The sequence below is a fragment of the Salvelinus alpinus genome, chromosome 30, assembly GCF_045679555.1.
Source record: "Salvelinus alpinus chromosome 30, SLU_Salpinus.1, whole genome shotgun sequence".
Classification (NCBI taxonomy): Eukaryota; Metazoa; Chordata; class Actinopteri; order Salmoniformes; family Salmonidae; genus Salvelinus; species Salvelinus alpinus.
In genome coordinates, this window is record NC_092115.1 from 2,502,390 (window position 1) to 2,521,926 (window position 19,537).

At 46.4% G+C, this 19,537-nt stretch overlaps 1 protein-coding gene across 3 annotated transcripts in view; it reads right to left on the reverse strand.

Moving 5' to 3' along the window:
- Positions 1 to 19,537, reverse strand: part of LOC139559799 (casein kinase I-like) — a 73,609-nt gene that overhangs the window by 8,028 nt on the left and 46,044 nt on the right. For 2 of the 3 annotated variants that reach the window (XM_071376156.1, XM_071376157.1), the window contains 6 exons: positions 15,877 to 16,111; positions 9,801 to 9,886; positions 7,046 to 7,130; positions 6,732 to 6,877; positions 6,152 to 6,235; positions 1,454 to 1,555 (listed from right to left, as the gene is read on the reverse strand). In XM_071376156.1, coding sequence (XP_071232257.1) covers positions 1,454 to 1,555; positions 6,152 to 6,235; positions 6,732 to 6,877; positions 7,046 to 7,130; positions 9,801 to 9,886; positions 15,877 to 16,111 — 738 coding nt within the window. The remainder of the gene's footprint in view (positions 1 to 1,453; positions 1,556 to 6,151; positions 6,236 to 6,731; positions 6,878 to 7,045; positions 7,131 to 9,800; positions 9,887 to 15,876; positions 16,112 to 19,537) is intronic. The other variant, XM_071376159.1, reaches the window with a different exon arrangement.

Here is a 19,537-nt window from a genome sequence, read left to right on the forward strand (position 1 = left end):
TGATTCAACGTCATCACATTGAACTGTTTGGTTAAAATAAAAACATTGAATCAACCAGTTTTGGCCCAGTGGGAGACTCCTAGCTATAAGTCAGCATAACTATAAAGTTTACATGAATCACACAGAGCGCTAATTGTTTTGCCCCAATGCAATGTGTAGACTGCGTATTGCTTGTACGACGGCAATACCCGTTACAACAGACGGTTGACGCTTTCATATATATTTTTGTATCTTTCGTTCAAATCGCAGCACTTCAGAAATATGATACAGAGACATGGGCTACATCATCTATAGATCAAATTGGTTTCAGAAGAGAAAGAAACGTGGATGTGTGTAAATAAAACATGCGCAGAACGAGACTTGGATGCTTAAGAGTTGAGAGATGTTTCCAGAGGGCTGGGTAGGAGCGAAAACTGTATTCGTAGTCTCTGCCTACAATCAAATCATAGCATGCAGGGACTAAAACTTTTATTTTGGCCCACCGGGTCGATATTTTTTGCAATAATTACATCAGGGTAATGATAGCTGGAAGTCAGATAAGCATAAACAAAGCTTTATTTACAAGGGGAGTGAGAAATACAGTCTAACTACTTTCAGGATAGTGAAAGGCAGAGTTAACAGGAATGCTAACTTAGCTACGTAGCTATTATCACCCGAGACGATAGTATTCACACACACTTGGCTAGCTAGCTAAGTGCCGACTGTGTGTAAACCAAGCCACTCGAGATAAATAATGTACTACTAGGTTGATCTTTTACACGGGAATGTAAAGGATTGTGCTCCACGGTGGGGTAACACACGTGAAGAAACAGTACCACTGAAGTTTAGCCAAGCAGACCGAAATGGCCGTTCAGCTAACTCCAAACGGTGGGGACCGACGGCGAGCCAGAGACCACTAGTCGACGCAGCTACAACTAGTGGAAACCCGGCTATTAGTGGGACGCTAAAGCAGTGAAGCTAGCGAGCCAACAGCACTAATTGCGTGCAAGCTAGGCTACAGGAACTGTAACGTTAGCTAGCTGACGACAAAACAGCGCTCGGTAAAGTGAAGCAGAAGTTAGCAGAGTTCCTGTCGATAGAAAAGAAGCCACTTAATGCCCTGTGACAGGAGTGGTAACAGTTAAACGCTACGTTTTCTGAGGAGAGCTGCTAAATACTAGACTCGTGAAGAGGAAACAAGAGCATTGTGGGTACTATACAGACACGTTGGGCTCACGGCCACAAAGATTTGATTGGCCGGTTAGGTGTGATTGAATAAGGTTTCAGCCGTGTCCATAGTGAAGTGTGGAACTGAGTCGACTGAAAGAACCTGGCTGAGCAGAGACCTTGTGCAAAAGAAACAGAAAAAGGAGCGAGGAAAGAACAGAGCAAGAGAAAACGGAAAAGAAAGACATACGGTAGAAAGAATGAAGACAGTGTTTAGCATTGAGGGACTACACCCACTGCCCAGTACCTGGACGGAGCCCCCTAGCCCATCAGCTGTTAGATGGGACCCCAGCAGCTCTCTATTGGTCACTGGAGTGGGCTGGGACTCACTTCCTTTGGGTTCTGGCGACTGGTGAGACAGCAAGGGAAGAGAGGACAGGACAAAGGGGGAGAGATGGAGGAAGGGTGGGCAGGACAAAGGGGGAAAGATGGAGGAAGGGTGGGCAGGACAAAGGGGGAGAGATGGAGGGAGGGAGGGCAGGACAAAGGGGGAGAGATGGAGGGAGGGAGGGAGGGAGGGCAGGACAAAGGGGGAGAGATGGAGGGAGGGAGGGAGGGAGGGCGGGACAAAGGGGGAGAGATGGAGGGAGGGAGGGAGGGAGGGCGGGACAAAGGGGGAGAGATGGAGGGAGGGAGGGCGGGATAGATGGAGGGAGGGAGGGCGGGATAGATGGAGGGAGGGAGGGGGAGAGATGGAGGGAGGGAGGGCGGGACAAAGGGGGAGAGATGGAGGGAGGGCGGGACAAAGGGGGAGAGATGGAGGGAGGGCGGGACAAAGGGGGAGAGATGGAGGGAGGGCGGGACAAAGGGGGAGAGATGGAGGGAGGGCGGGACAAAGGGGGAGAGATGGAGGGAGGGCGGGACAAAGGGGGAGAGATGGAGGGAGGGCGGGACAAAGGGGGAGAGATGGAGGGAGGGCGGGACAAAGGGGGAGAGATGGAGGGAGGGCGGGACAAAGGGGGAGAGATGGAGGGAGGGCGGGACAAAGGGGGAGAGATGGAGGGAGGGCGGGACAAAGGGGGAGAGATGGAGGGAGGGCGGGACAAAGGGGGAGAGATGGAGGGCGGGACAAAGGGGGAGAGATGGAGGGAGGGCAGGACAAAGGGGGAGAGATGGAGGGAGGGCAGGACAAAGGGGGAGAGATGGAGGGAGGGCAGGACAAAGGGGGAGAGATGGAGGGAGGGAGGGCAGGACAAAGGGGGAGAGATGGAGGGAGGGAGGGCAGGACAAAGGGGGAGAGATGGAGGGAGGGAGGGCAGGACAAAGGGGGAGAGATGGAGGGAGGGAGGGCAGGACAAAGGGGGAGGGAGGGCAGGACAAAGGGGGAGAGATGGAGGAGATGGTAAAGGAAGGAGGAGTGTAAAAGAAGGAAAGAAACAAAACAATTAAGTTTAAAGAGGTTGTGTCTTTTCCCTCTTGTGCAGAAGCAGTTAGACAGCTACTTAGACACTGCTCAACAAGAGGACACAGACAGACAGACCTGAGGGGCAGTGCGGTGACGTGGGAGGAAAAAGAGTGCACGTGAAGACTACGTGACAGAAGACTACACGTGACATGCAGAAGCACAAGCGACGGAACAAGCTGATGTTCTGAGACTGGTACCAGTCTGTTGCTGGTCTCTTTAATATAGCCTGGGTACCAGTCTGTTGCTGGTCTCTTTAATATAGCCTGGGTACCAGTCTGTTGCTGGTCTCTTTAATATAGCCTGGGGACCAGTCTGTTGCTGGTCTCTTTAATATAGCCTGGGGACCAGTCTGTTGCTGGTCTCTTTAATATAGCCTGGGGACCAGTCTGTTGCTGGTCTCTTTAATATAGCCTGGGGACCAGTCTGTTGCTGGTCTCTTTAATATAGCCTGGGGACCAGTCTGTTGCTGGTCTCTTTAATATAGCCTGGGGACCAGTCTGTTGCTGGTCTCTTTAATATAGCCTGGGTACCAGTCTGTTGCTGGTCTCTTTAATATAGCCTGGGTACCAGTCTGTTGCTGGTCTCTTTAATATAGCCTGGGTACCAGTCTGTTGCTGGTCTCTTTAATATAGCCTGGGGACCAGTCTGTTGCTGGTCTCTTTAATATAGCCTGGGGACCAGTCTGTTGCTGGTCTCTTTAATATAGCCTGGGGACCAGTCTGTTGCTGGTCTCTTTAATATAGCCTGGGGACCAGTCTGTTGCTGGTCTCTTTAATATAGCCTGGGGACCAGTCTGTTGCTGGTCTCTTTAATATAGCCTGGGGACCAGTCTGTTGCTGGTCTCTTTAATATAGCCTGGGGACCAGTCTGTTGCTGGTCTCTTTAATATAGCCTGGGGACCAGTCTGTTGCTGGTCTCTTTAATATAGCCTGGGTACCAGTCTGTTGCTGGTCTCTTTAATATAGCCTGGGTACCAGTCTGTTGCTGGTCTCTTTAATATAGCCTGGGTACCAGTCTGTTGCTGGTCTCTTTAATATAGCCTGGGTACCAGTCTGTTGCTGGTCTCTTTAATATAGCCTGGGTACCAGTCTGTTGCTGGTCTCTTTAATATAGCCTGGGGACCAGTCTGTTGCTGGTCTCTTTAATATAGCCTGGGGACCAGTCTGTTGCTGGTCTCTTTAATATAGCCTGGGGACCAGTCTGTTGCTGGTCTCTTTAATATAGCCTGGGTACCAGTCTGTTGCTGGTCTCTTTAATATAGCCTGGGGACCAGTCTGTTGCTGGTCTCTTTAATATAGCCTGGGGACCAGTCTGTTGCTGGTCTCTTTAATATAGCCTGGGGACCAGTCTGTTGCTGGTCTCTTTAATATAGCCTGGGGACCAGTCTGTTGCTGGTCTCTTTAATATAGCCTGGGGACCAGTCTGTTGCTGGTCTCTTTAATATAGCCTGGGGACCAGTCTGTGGCTGGTCTCTTTAATATAGCCTGGGGACCAGTCTGTGGCTGGTCTCTTTAATATAGCATGGGGACCAGTCTGTGGCTGGTCTCTTTAATATAGCCTGGGGACCAGTCTGTGGCTGGTCTCTTTAATATAGCCTGGGGACCAGTCTGTGGCTGGTCTCTTTAATATAGCCTGGGGACCAGTCTGTGGCTGGTCTCTTTAATATAGCCTGGGGACCAGTCTGTGGCTGGTCTCTTTAATATAGCCTGGGGACCAGTCTGTTGCTGGTCTCTTTAATATAGCCTGGGGACCAGTCTGTTGCTGGTCTCTTTAATATAGCCTGGGGACCAGTCTGTTGCTGGTCTCTTTAATATAGCCTGGGGACCAGTCTGTTGCTGGTCTCTTTAATATAGCCTGGGGACCAGTCTGTTGCTGGTCTCTTTAATATAGCCTGGGGACCAGTCTGTTGCTGGTCTCTTTAATATAGCCTGGGGACCAGTCTGTTGCTGGTCTCTTTAATATAGCCTGGGGACCAGTCTGTTGCTGGTCTCTTTAATATAGCCTGGGGACCAGTCTGTTGCTGGTCTCTTTAATATAGCCTGGGGACCAGTCTGTTGCTGGTCTCTTTAATATAGCCTGGGTACCAGTCTGTTGCTGGTCTCTTTAATATAGCCTGGGTACCAGTCTGTTGCTGGTCTCTTTAATATAGCCTGGGTACCAGTCTGTTGCTGGTCTCTTTAATATAGCCTGGGTACCAGTCTGTTGCTGGTCTCTTTAATATAGCCTGGGTACCAGTCTGTTGCTGGTCTCTTGAATATAGCCTGGGTACCAGTCTGTTGCTGGTCTCTTGAATATAGCCTGGGTACCAGTCTGTTGCTGGTCTCTTGAATATAGCCTGGGTACCAGTCTGTTGCTGGTCTCTTGAATATAGCCTGGGTACCAGTCTGTTGCTGGTCTCTTGAATATAGCCTGGGTACCAGTCTGTTGCTGGTCTCTTGAATATAGCCTGGGTACCAGTCTGTTGCTGGTCTCTTGAATATAGCCTGGGTACCAGTCTGTTGCTGGTCTCTTGAATATAGCCTGGGTACCAGTCTGTTGCTGGTCTCTTGAATATAGCCTGGGTACCAGTCTGTTGCTGGTCTCTTGAATATAGCCTGGGTACCAGTCTGTTGCTGGTCTCTTGAATATAGCCTGGGTACCAGTCTGTTGCTGGTCTCTTGAATATAGCCTGGGTACCAGTCTGTTGCTGGTCTCTTGAATATAGCCTGGGTACCAGTCTGTTGCTGGTCTCTTGAATATAGCCTGGGTACCAGTCTGTTGCTGGTCTCTTGAATATAGCCTGGGTACCAGTCTGTTGCTGGTCTCTTGAATATAGCCTGGGTACCAGTCTGTTGCTGGTCTCTTGAATATAGCCTGGGTACCAGTCTGTTGCTGGTCTCTTGAATATAGCCTGGGTACCAGTCTGTTGCTGGTCTCTTGAATATGGCCTGGGTGCTGGTCTCTTTAATATAGCCTGGGTACCAGTCTGTTGCTGGTCTCTTTAATATAGCCTGGGTACCAGTCTGTTGCTGGTCTCTTTAATATAGCCTGGGTACCAGCCTGTTGCTGGTCTCTTTAATATAGCCTGGGTACCAGCCTGTTGCTGGTCTCTTTAATATAGCCTGGGTACCAGCCTGTTGATGGTCTCTTTAATATAGCCTGGGTACCAGCCTGTTGATGGTCTCTTTAATATAGCCTGGGTACCAGTCTGTTGCTGGTCTCTTTAATATAGCCTGGGTACCAGTCTGTTGCTGGTCTCTTTAATATAGCCTGGGTATCAGTCTGTTGCTGGTCTCTTTAATATAGCCTGGGTACCAGTCTGTTTGGCTTGACAATGATGATTGAGTTGGCAGAAGTACCAGCGGATGTGGTCCAGGCTACAGTTAAGTTATTAACACTAAATGTCAAATGCAGAGAATGACGTGTGAAAATGTGAATGGAAAAAAAATGGGAGCTTTTTCCTCAAATTCTTCTGTAAGTTAGTCTATCAAGAGAAACTGAAGTAGCTGTTCTTCATCAAGGACTGGGTCTTCAGTGTGTGTGTGTGTGTGTGTGTCCTACCTGGTTTTTGGTCTGCTGCGTTGCCTTGTCTCTGCTGCTGGACTGTAGAAGGGTCTCACTGGGGACTGAACCAATGGGAGTAGGCTGAGGAGAGAGGTGAAAGATCATCATTAACTAAACAGCCAATAGGACTGTACTGAGGAGAGGGGTTAAAGGTCATGGTTAAAACTAAACAGCCAATAGGACTGTACTGAGGAGAGGGGTGAAAGATCATCATTAACTAAACAGCCAATAGGACTGTACTGAGGAGAGGGGTTAAAGGTCATGGTTAAAACTAAACAGCCAATAGGACTGTACTGAGGAGAGGGGTTAAAGGTCATGGTTAAAACTAAACAGCCAATAGGACTGTACTGAGGAAAGGGGTGAAAGATCATCATTAACTAAACAGCCAATAGGACTGTACTGAGGAGAGGGGTTAAAGGTCATGGTTAAAACTAAACAGTAATTGTTGTTACCTTTCTGATAAACTCATCCATCTAACTTAGTAAGTATCCAAAATATAGCGTGAATCGCATGTATATCAATGAGGCCCGTTGTCCTGCAGAGAGACAGAGCATTAATAGTAGAGATATGGACTGACCAGTGGCTTGCCGACCCAGTCGTACTCATAGTCAAAGGTGTAGCCGTTGCTGTCGAAGAGGTCGGTGAAGAGTTTCCGTAAGTAGTCGTAGTCCGGCTTCTGCAGGAAGTCCAGAGAACCCACATAACGCAGGTAGGTGGCCATCTCTTCAACAAGGAGAAAAACACACATTAAATACAGGTAGGAAAAAATACAAACAATGAAATATCTCTCCAATATTTCAGGTGTTACATAGTTATTTACTCCTAACCAGCAAGCTAACCTAAAGTACTGAAAGGAACTAGTAGTGGGACAGAAAGAGAAGAGATCCAGACCTGGGAAGCTCTCACACAGCACCTCGATGGGCGTGGTTCTCTTGGTGTCACCTATCTTCTGATAGCGCTCCTTCAGAGTGTCTGCCTGGGGGGGAGAGACAGAGGGAGGGAGGGGAGACAAAGGGAGGGAGGGAGAGTGGAAGGTGGTGTAAGAGATAATCATCCAAATGAACGTTCATTAAGAGAGTCAGTACTTAGTCATGAGAAAGGAAGGTTCTACTGCCCCGGCACGCGGAAACAACGCCCCGGCACGCGGAAACAACGCCCCGGCACGCGGAAACAACGCCCGGGCACGCGGAAACAACGCCCCGGCACGCGGAAACAACGCCCCGGCACGCGGAAACAACGCCCCGGCACGCGGAAACAACGCCCCGGCACGCGGAAACAACGCCCCGGCACGCGGAAACAACGCCCCGGCACGCTGAAACAACGCCCCGGCACGCGGAAACAACGCCCCGGCACGCGGAAACAACGCCCCGGCACGCGGGAACAACGCCCCGGCACGCGGAAACAACGCCCCGGCACGCGGAAACAACGCCCCGGCACGCGGAAACAACGCCCCGGCACGCGGAAACAACGCCCCGGCACGCGGAAACAACGCCCCGGCACGCGGAAACAACGCCCCGGCACACGGGAACAACGTAACGTGCAGCAGGTGGGAGAGTTCAGACATTGATGTGGTGAGATGGAGATCTGTGCCTGAAGGCTGTGTGTCTGTCTGGACTGATAAAGTAGTGAGGACTCTGTCTAGAGGACAGACAGGACTGATAAAGTAGTGAGGACACGGTCTAGAGGACAGACAGGACTGATAAAGTAGTGAGGACGCGGTTTAGTTCTACTGCCAATGTTTGTCTATGGAGATTGCATGGCTTGTGTGCTTGATTTTATACACCTGTCAGTAACTGGTGAGGCAGAAATAACCAAATCCACTAATTTGTAGGGGTGTCCACATACTTTTGTACAGTGCATTTTGTTAAGTATTCAGACCCCTTGACTTTTTACACTTTGTTACGTTACAGCCGTATTCTAAAATGTATTAAATTGTTTTCCCCTCTTAAAACTACACACAATACCCTATGATAAACCAAAAACAAAATGTTGATTTTTTTGCAAATATATTCAAAATAAAAAACGGAAATATCACATTTACATAAGTATTCAGACCCTTTACTCAGTACTTTGTTGAAGCACCTTTGGCAGCGATTACAGCCTCGCGTCTTCTTGGGTATGACACAACAAGCTTGGCACATCTGTATTTGGGGAGTTTCTCCCATTCTTCTCTGCAGATCCTCTCAAGCTGTCAGGTTGGATGGGGAGCGTCGCTGCACAGCTATATTCAGGTCTCTCCAGAGATGTTCGATCGGGTTCAAGTCCGGGCTAAGGCTGGGCCACTCAAGGACATTCAGAGACTTGTCCCGAAGCCACTCCTGCGTTGTCTTGGCAGTGTGCTTAGGGTCGTTGTCCTGTTGGAAGGTGAACCTTCGCCCCAGTCTGGGGTCTTGAGTGCTCTGGAGCAGGTTTTCATCAAGGATCTCTTTGTACTTTGCTCTGTTCATCTTTCCCTCGATCCTGACTAGTCTCCCAGTCCCTGCCGCTGAAAAACATCCCCACAGCATGATGCTGCCACCACCATGCGTCACTGTTGGGATGGTGCCAGGTTTCCTCCAGACGTGACACTTGGCATTCAGGCCAAAGAATTCAATCTTGGTTTCATCAGACTAGAGAATCTTGTTTCTTATGGTCTAAGAGTCCTTTAAGTGCCTTATGGCAAACTCAAAGCGGGCTGTCACGTACCTTTTACTGAGGAGTGGCTTCCGTCTGGCCACTCTACCATAAAGGCCTAATTGGTGGAGTGCTGCAGAGATGGTTGTCCTTCTGGAAGGTTCTCCTATCTCCACAGAGGAAATCTGGAGCTCTGTCAGAGTGACCATGGGGTTCTTGGTCACCTCCCTTCTCCCCTGATTGCTCAGTTTGGCCGGGCGGCCAGCTCTAGGTTAGAGTCTTGGTGGTTCCAAACTTCTTCCATTTGAGAATGATGGAGACCACTGTGCTCTTGGGGACCTTCAATGCAGCAGACATTTTTGGTACCTTTCCCCAGATCTGTGCCTCGACACAATCTTGTCTCAGAGCTCTACGGACAATTCCTTCGACCTCATGGCTTGGTTTTTACTCTGACATGCACTGTCAACTGTGGGACCTTATATAGACAGGTGTGTGCCTTTCCAAATCATGTCCAATCAATTGAATTTACCACAGATGGACTCCAATCAAGTTGTAGAAACATCTCAAGGATGATCAATGGAAACAGGATGCACCTGAGCTCAACTTCGAGTCTCATAGCAAAGGGTCTGAATACTTATGTAAATAAGGTATCCGTTTTATTTTTAATACATTAGCAAAACTTGTTAAACCTGTTTATTCTTTGTCATTATGGGGAATTGTGTGTAGATTGATGAGGGAAAAAAATCTATTTAATGCATTTTAGAATAACACTCCAACTGTAAAAGTCAAAGGGTCTGAATACTTTCCAAATGCACTGGATATATAGTGTATAGACATAGGGGACTTTGTTAGTGTGGTCTTGTTCCTGTATCCTCATGGGGAACTGAAATTCACAAAAAGACAGTAAAACAAAGAAAAATCTCCTTGGTGGGGACATTTCACATCTCCATGAGGAAAAATGCTACCTTAACCTTGGCGGTTAGGTGTCACGGCTAGGTGTTACGGTTAGTAAAACAAGTGTGTTTGTTCCTACCTTCAGGCCTTGCCAAGGCAGACTGCCTCGCAGGAAGTACATGAACATGTGACCTAGAGCTTCCAGGTCATCTCTCCTGCTTTGTTCTACAGAGAGGAAACACACACAGCTTCAGGAACACATTGAGTTCTAACTGATCCTGATAATACTAACTGTTGAACCAGATAAATCGAACAATCATTATTAACCCTGATTCAAAGATGGGAAAATGTAATATGTAAGAGCTCGTTTCTCATATCCAGGTTAAACTCCTGGACTTTCAACTAGCCCTGTGAAACTAACCCTAAAATACCTCAAGTTGGACAACAGAGGCGCAGTGTAAAGTTTGGGATTTTCAACAATTACAAAAGATTTTGGATCAGAATTGATTAAACATGAGATTCCTCAGGCTTAACGTAAACACACAGAACGAAAACTCACACACCTGGCTTGATGCGGTCCAACAACTTGAACTGATACCAACCAGAGAGACTTCCACTGCTAATAATGGAGAGGTTTGAATTTCCTAAAACTCAGGAAGTATAGATAAAAGTATCTAGGCATTGGCCGTATCCAGATTTTCAGACCTTGGACCATAGCGGGATATTCAGTAATACCGGCAATGAACACAAGGGGTGCTGTTTTCAAACCCTACTGATACAGTGTAATCTGTAGGTTAGCAATGCTAACAAGTACATGTAATGCATTAGAGAATGCTAACTAAATGCTAATGAGCCCATTGCAACACTGTGTACAGTTACTGACCTAATCTATATTCAGTACCAGTCAAAAAAGTATGGACACACCTACTCATTCAAGGGTTATTTAGAAAATGTTACACATTGTAGAATAACAGTGAAGACATCAAATAACACATATGGAATCATGTAGTAACCAGAAAGTGGTAAAAAATAAATAAAAAATTAAATATATTTTATATTTGAGATTCTTCAAATAGCCACCCTTTGCCTTGACAGCTTTGCACACTCTTGGCATTCTCTCAACCAGCTTCATAAGGAATGCTTTTACAACCATCTTGAAGGAGTTCCCACATATGCTGAGCACTTGTTGGCTGCTTTTCCTTCACTCTGTGGTCCGACTCATCCCAAACCATTTCAATTGGGTTGAGGTTGGGTGATTGTGGAGGCCAGGTCATCTGATGCAGCACTCCATCACTCTCCTTGGTCAAATAGCCCTTACACAGCCTGGAGGTCTGTTGGGTCATTGTTCTGTTGAAAAACAAATTATAGTCCCACTAAGTGCAAACCAGATGGAATGGCGTATCACTGCAGAATGCTGTGGTAGCCATGCTGGTTAGGTGCATCTTGAATTCTAAATAAATCACAGACAGTGTCACCAGCAAAGCACCATCACACCTCCTCCTCCATGCTTCACGGTGGGAACCACAGATGCGGAGATCCGTTCACCTACTCTGCATCTCACAAAGACACGGCTGTTGGAACCAAAAATCTCAAATTTGGACTCATCAGACCAAAGGACAGATTTCCAAGGGTCTAATGTCCATTGCTCGTGTTTCTTGGCTCAAACAAGTCGTCTTCTTATTGGTGTCCTTTAGTAGTGGTTTCTTTGTAGCAATTCGACCATGAAGGCCTGATTCACAGTCTCCTCTGAAAAGTTGCCGTTGAGATGTCTGTTTAACTGTGTGAAGCATATTTGGGCTGCCATTTCTGAGGCTGGTAACTCTAGTGAACTTATTCTGTGCAGCAGAGGTAACTCTGTGTTTTCCTTTCCTGTGGCGGTCCTCATGAGACTGTTTCATCATAGCGCTTCATGTTTTTTTGCGACTGCACTTGAAAAAACCTTCAAAGTTCTTGAAATGTTCCGAATTGACTGAACTTCATGTCTTAAAGTAATGATGCCCTGTCATTTCTCTTTGCTTATTTGAGCTGTTCTTGCCATAATATGGACTTGGTCTTACCAAATAGGGCTATATTCTGTACACCACCCCTACCTTGTCACAACACAACTGATTGGCTCTAACACATTAAGAAGGAAAGAAATTCCACACCTGTTAATTGAAATGCATTCCAGGTGACTAAGTCATGAAGCTGGTTGAGAGAATGCCAAGAGTGTGCAAAGCTGTCAAGGCAAAGGGTGGCTACTTTGAAGAATCTCAAATATAAAATATATTTTGATTTGTTTAACCCAGCCAAGCCGCACTGCTTCTTGACACAATGCCCACTTAACCCGGAAGCCAGCTGCACCAATGTGTCGGAGGAAACACCGTACACCTGGCGACCGTGTCAGCATGCCCTGCGCCCGGCCCGCCACAGGAGTCGCTAGTGCGTGATGGGACAAGGACATCCCTGCCGGCCAAACCCTCCCTTAACCCGGACGATGCTGAGCCAATTGTGCGCCGCCTAAAGAGTCTCCCGGTCGCGGCCGGCTACAACAGAGCCTGGACTCTAACCAAGGATCTCTCGTGGCACAGCGATGCAGTGCCTTAGACCACTGCGCCACTTGGGAGGCCGTAGACTTATTTGATTGACAAAATAATTTCCAAAACTTTTTCAGGCCTGGAAAACACTTTAAAACTCCATGACTGTCTCAGGATCTCCATGACCGTAAGAACCATATAAGAACCGTATAAGAACTAAGAACCGCTTAAGAACCGTATAAGAACTATAAGAACCATATAAGAACTATAAGAACCATATGAGAACCATATGAGAACCGGAAAAGAACTATAAGAACTATAAGAACCATATGAGAACCATATGAGAACCGGAAAATAACTATAAGAACCATATAAGAACCATAAGAACCATATGAGAACCATATAAGAACCGTATGAGAACCATATGAGAACCGTATAAGAACTATAAGAACCATATAAGAACTATAAGAACCATATGAGAACCATATGAGAACCATATGAGAACCATATGAGAACTATAAGAACCGTATGAGAACCATATGAGAACCGTATGAGAACTATAAGAACCGTATGAGAACCATATGAGAACCGTATAAGAACTATAAGAACCATATAAGAACTATAAGAACCGTATAAGAACCGTATGAGAACCGTATAAGAACTATAAGAACCATATAAGAACCATATGAGAACCATATGAGAACCATATGAGAACTATATAAGAACTATATAAGAACCATATAAGAACCGTATGAGAACCGTATAAGAACTATAAGAACCATATAAGAACCATATGAGAACCATATGAGAACCATATGAGAACCATATGAGAACCCTGCTGGTCATTGTGCTTGAATCCGTTTGAAATTCACCCCTCCACTGAGGGACCTTACAGATGTGCGGGGTACAGACATGAGGTAGTCATTCAAAAATCATGTTAAACACTATTATTGCACACAGAGTGAGTCCATGCAACTTATTATGTGACTTGTTAAGCATATTTAGACTCCTGAACTTATTTAGGCTTGCCATAACAAAGTGGTAGAATACTTATTGACTAAAGAAATATCAGCTTTTCATCTTTTATTTTATTTTTAAAAATAATTCTCAAAAACAATTCCACTTATATTGTGCGTAGGCAAATGACAAAAAAAAAATCAATTTTATCAATTTTCAATTCAGGCTATAACACAACAAAATGTGGAAAAAGTCAAGGTGAGTATTGATACTCATGTAGGGTGTGGTGCCCATCAGGCTGTTTACCTTTACCCAGGTGAGTATTGATACTCATGTAGGGTGTGGTGCCCATCAGGCTGTTTACCTTTACCCAGGTGAGTATTGATACTCATGTAGGGTGTAGTGCCCATCAGGCTGTTTACCTTTACCCAGGTGAGTATTGACACTCATGTAGGGTGTAGTGCCCATCAGGCTGTTTACCTTTACCCAGGTGAGTATTGATGCTAATGTAGGGTGTAGTGCCCATCAGGCTGTTTACCTTTACCCAGGTGAGTATTGATGCTAATGTAGGGTGTGGTGCCCATCAGGCTGTTTACCTTTACCCAGGTGAGTATTGATACTAATGTAGGGTGTAGTGCCCATCAGGCTGTTTACCTTTACCCAGGTGAGTATTGATACTAATGTAGGGTGTAGTGCCCATCAGGCTGTTTACCTTTACCCAGGTGAGTATTGATACTCATGTAGGGTGTGGTGCCCATCAGGCTGTTTACCTTTACCCAGGTGAGTATTGATACTAATGTAGGGTGTGGTGCCCATCAGGCTGTTTACCTTTACCCAGGTGAGTATTGATACTAATGTAGGGTGTAGTGGCCATCAGGCTGTTTACCTTTACCCAGGTGAGTATTGATGCTAATGTAGGGTGTGGTGCCCATCAGGCTGTTTACCTTTACCCAGGTGAGTATTGACGCTCATGTAGGGTGTGGTGCCCATCAGGCTGTTTACCTTTACCCAGGTGAGTATTGATACTAATGTAGGGTGTGGTGCCCATCAGGCTGTTTACCTTTACCCAGGTGAGTATTGATACTCATGTAGGGTGTGGTGCCCATCAGGCTGTTTACCTTTACCCAGGTGAGTATTGATACTAATGTAGGGTGTGGTGCCCATCAGGCTGTTTACCTTTACCCAGGTGAGTATTGATACTAATGTAGGGTGTGGTGCCCATCAGGCTGTTTACCTTTACCCAGGTGAGTATTGATACTCATGTAGGGTGTGGTGCCCATCAGGCTGTTTACCTTTACCCAGGTGAGTATTGATACTCATGTAGGGTGTAGTGCCCATCAGGCTGTTTACCTTTACCCAGGTGAGTATTGATACTCATGTAGGGTGTAGTGCCCATCAGGCTGTTTACCTTTACCCAGGTGAGTATTGATACTCATGTAGGGTGTGGTGCCCATCAGGCTGTTTACCTTTACCCAGGTGAGTATTGATACTCATGTAGGGTGTGGTGCCCATCAGGCTGTTTACCTTTACCCAGGTGAGTATTGATACTCATGTAGGGTGTGGTGCCCATCAGGCTGTTTACCTTTACCCAGGTGAGTATTGATACTAATGTAGGGTGTGGTGCCCATTAGGCTGTTTACCTTTACCCAGGTGAGTATTGATACTAATGTAGGGTGTAGTGCCCATCAGGCTGTTTACCTTTACCCAGGTGAGTATTGATACTCATGTAGGGTGTGGTGCCCATCAGGCTGTTTACCTTTACCCAGGTGAGTATTGATACTCATGTAGGGTGTGGTGCCCATCAGGCTGTTTACCTTTACCCAGGTGAGTATTGATACTAATGTAGGGTGTAGTGCCCATCAGGCTGTTTACCTTTACCCAGGTGAGTATTGATACTAATGTAGGGTGTAGTGCCCATCAGGCTGTTTACCTTTACCCAGGTGAGTATTGACGCTCATGTAACGTGCGGTGCCCGTCAGGCTGTTTACCTTTACCCAGGTGAGTATTGATACTAATGTAGGGTGTAGTGCCCATCAGGCTGTTTACCTTTACCCAGGTGAGTATTGATACTAATGTAGGGTGTAGTGCCCATCAGGCTGTTTACCTTTACCCAGGTGAGTATTGATACTCATGTAGGGTGTAGTGCCCATCAGGCTGTTTACCTTTACCCAGGTGAGTATTGATACTAATGTAGGGTGTAGTGCCCATCAGGCTGTTTACCTTTACCCAGGTGAGTATTGATACTAATGTAGGGTGTGGTGCCCATTAGGCTGTTTACCTTTACCCAGGTGAGTATTGATACTCATGTAGGGTGTAGTGCCCATCAGGCTGTTTACCTTTACCCAGGTGAGTATTGACGCTCATGTAACGTGCGGTGCCCATCAGGCTGTTTACCTTTACCCAGGTGAGTATTGATACTCATGTAACGTGCGGTGCCCATCAGGCTGTTTACCTTTACCCAGGTGAGTATTGACGCTCATGTAGGGTGTGGTGCCCATCAGGCTGTTTACCTTTACCCAGGTGAGTATTGACGCTCATGTAACGTGCGGTGCCCATCAGGCTGTTTACCTTTACCCAGGTGAGTATTGACGCTCATGTAACGTGCGGTGCCCATCAGGCTGTTTACCTTTACCCAGGTGAGTATTGACGCTCATGTAGGGTGTGGTGCCCATCAGGCTGTTTACCTTTACCCAGGTGAGTATTGACGCTCATGTAACGTGCGGTGCCCGTCAGGCTGTTTACCTTTACCCAGGTGAGTATTGACGCTCATGTAACGTGCGGTGCCCGTCAGGCTCTTGTGCTCCCTGTAAGGGATGTGTTTCTTGGTCTCGGGGTCGATGTACTCTTTGGCCAGGCCGAAGTCGATGATGTGGATGGTGTGCTGCCGCTTGCTGCCGGGCCGGCCAACCAGGAAGTTCTCTGGCTTCACGTCCCGGTAGATCAGACTCCTGGTGTGGACGAACTCCATCCGCGTGATCTGAGGGGGGGAGGAGAGGGATGAGAGAAAGGAGGAATACGAGACAGACAGGGTGATAGAGATAAAGAGAGAGAAGCTATTTTGAAGCCAAGAAGAAAAATATATTACAACGATACGTTTTACTTCATAGAAGGACTGAATACTAAGTTAATAAGGCTTCCTAGGACAGAACGGATACAACTTCAATTAGCACGGAGGTGTGAAGTGAGAGGTGTCAAAGCCCTGGAGCCCAACGACGGCAGGAGAGACTCACAGCCGACCCCCCCCCACATGCAGAGGCCTTTGAAGACCCCTCCCGCTGTCCAGAGGTCATTACAACACAGTACCCTCTGGATGTAAAAAATGAAAAGGCACGAAGAGTACAAAAATAAGGTGTTTATGGGAAAATCATTCAACACTTTTTGCTGACTGTTATAAAAATAAGAACAGAAGCAACTTAAATCTTCCACACAGACCATCCCCTGGCACAGTGCTATATTAACCAGACCATCCCCTGGCATGGCACAGTGCTATATTAACCAGACCATCCCCTGGCATGGCACAGTGCTATATTAACCAGACCATCCCCTGGCATGGCACAGTGCTATATTAACCAGACCATCCCCTGGCATGGCACAGTGCTATATTAACCAGACCATCCCCTGGCATGGCACAGTGCTATATTAACCAGACCATCCCCTGGCATGGCACAGTGCTATATTAACCAGACCATTCCCTGGCATAACACAGTGCTATATTAACCAGACCATCCCCTGGCATGACACAGTGCTATATTAACCAGACCATCCCCTGGCATGGCACAGTGCTATATTAACCAGACCATCCCCTGGCATGGCACAGTGCTATATTAACCAGACCATTCCCTGGCATAACACAGTGCTATATTAACACAGACCATCCCCTGGCATGACACAGTGCTATATTAACCAGACCATCCCCTGGCACAGTGCTATATTAACCAGACCATCCCCTGGCATGACACAGTGCTATATTAACCAGACCATCCCCTGGCATGGCACAGTGCTATATTAACCAGACCATCCCCTGGCATGACACAGTGCTATATTAACCAGACCATCCCCTGGCATGGCACAGTGCTATATTAACCAGACCATCCCCTGGCATGACACAGTGCTATATTAACACACTAGTATATATTAACACCCTGGGGGGGGGGGGGGGGGTAAACACACCAGTCAGGACACAAAATATAGTTCAGCTCAACAACACCCCCTTAACTTCTCTTGGGTAGGGGGCAGCATTCGGAATTTTGAATGAAAAGCATACCCAAATTAAACTGCCTGCTACTCATCCCCAGAAGATAAGATATGCATATTATTAGTAGATTTGGATAGAAAACACTCTGAAGTTTCTAAAACTGTTTGAATCATGTCTGTGAGTATAACAGAACTTATTTAGCAGGCGAAACCCCGAGGACAAACCATTCAGATTTTTATTTTTTTAGGTCACTTTTCAATGCGTTTTCATTGGGAAACCAGGTTTCTAAGGGACCTTCTTGCAGTTCCTACCGCTTCCACTGGATGTCAACAGTCTTTAGAAATTGGTTGAGGTTATTCCTTTGTGTAATGAAGAAGTACGGCCATCTTGAAGGAGGGTCACTCGAAGTGTCCTGTTTGTTAGAGGCGCGTGACCAGAAAGCTAGCTACAGTTGGTTTTAATCCTGTATTGAACACAGATCATCCCGTCTTCAATTTTATCAATTATTTACGTTAAGAAATACCTAAAGTTGTAATACAAAAGTAGTTTGACATTTTGGGGCAAAGTTTTACAGGTAACCTTTGAGATATTTTGTAGTCACGTTTCACAATTTGGAACCAGTGTTTTTCTGGATCAAACGCGCCAAATAAATGGACATTTTGGATATATATATATATATAGACGGAATTAATCGAACAAAAGGACCATTTGTGATGTTTATGGGTCATATTGGAGTGCCAACAACAGAAGCTCATCAAAGGTAAGGCATGAATTATATTTTTATTTCTGCGTTTTGTGTCGCGCCTGCAGGGTTGAAATATGCTTATCTTTGTTTACTATGGTGCTATGCTCAGATAATAGCATCGGATGCTTTCGCTGAAAAGCCTGTTTGAATTCTGACATGTTGGCTGGATTCACAACCAGTGTAGCTTTAATTTGGTATCTTTCATGTGTGATTTAATGAAAGTTTGATTTTTAATAGTAATTTTTATAGTAATTAATTTGAATTTGGCGCTCTGCATTTTCTCTGGCTTTTTGCCAAGTGAGACAGTAGCGTCCCGCCTAAACTCAGGTTTTTGGATATAAATATGAACTTTACCGAACAAAACATACATGTATTAGAACAGTCTGCAGCACCCAGCCTCACCCTACTAGAATCTCAAGTCAAATGTCTACTGATGATCTGGTTCTTCTGTCCCCAACTAAGGAGGGCCTACAGCAGCACCTAGATCTTCTGCACAGACCTGGGCCCCGACAGACCTGGGCCCCGACAGACCTGGGCCCCGACAGACCTGGGCCCCGACAGACCTGGGCCCCGACAGACCTGGGCCCTGACAGACCTGGGCCCTGGGACCTGACAGTAAATCTCAGTAAGACTATAATGATGGTGTTCCAAAAAAGGTCCAGTTGCCACGACAACAAATACATATTCCATCTAGACACCATTGCCTTAGAGCAGTGGTTCACAAACGTGTTATAGTACCGCACCCCTTCAAACATTCAACCTCCAGCTGTACCCCCTCTAGCACCAGGGTCAGCGCACCCCCTCTAGCACCAGGGTCAGCGCACTCTCAAATGTTGTTTTTTGCCATCATTGTAAGCCTGCCACACGCACACTATACATTTATTAAACATACGAATGAGTGTGAGTTTGTCACTTCCCACTATCCAAAGGTTTTGTGACAAAGAGCTCTTATAGGACCAGGGCACAAAATATAATAATCAATAATTTTGCTCTTTATTTAACCATCTTACATATAAAACTTTATTTGTTCATCAAAATTGTGAATAATTCACCACAGGTTAATGAGAAGGGTGTGCTTGAATGGACGCACATAACTCTGCAATGTTGGGTTGTATTGGAGAGAGTCTCAGTCTTAAATCATTTCCCACACACAGTCTGGTGCCTGCATTTAGTGTTCATGCTAGTGAGGGCTGGGAATCCACATAGGTACCTGTTTGCAAAGGGCGCGATTTGCCAAGGCAGGATACTCTGAGCGCAACCCAATTCAGAAATCTGGCAGTGGCTTCTGATTAAACTTAATTTTCACCGAACCGATTGTTGCTATTTCGATGAGGCTCTCTTGTTCAGATATCGGTAAGTGGACTGGAGGCAGAGCATGAAAGGGATAACGAATCCAGTTGTTTGAGTAATCCGTTTTAGGTTAAGCACCTGCGTAAATGCGCACCCAGGTGCTTCTCTATCTC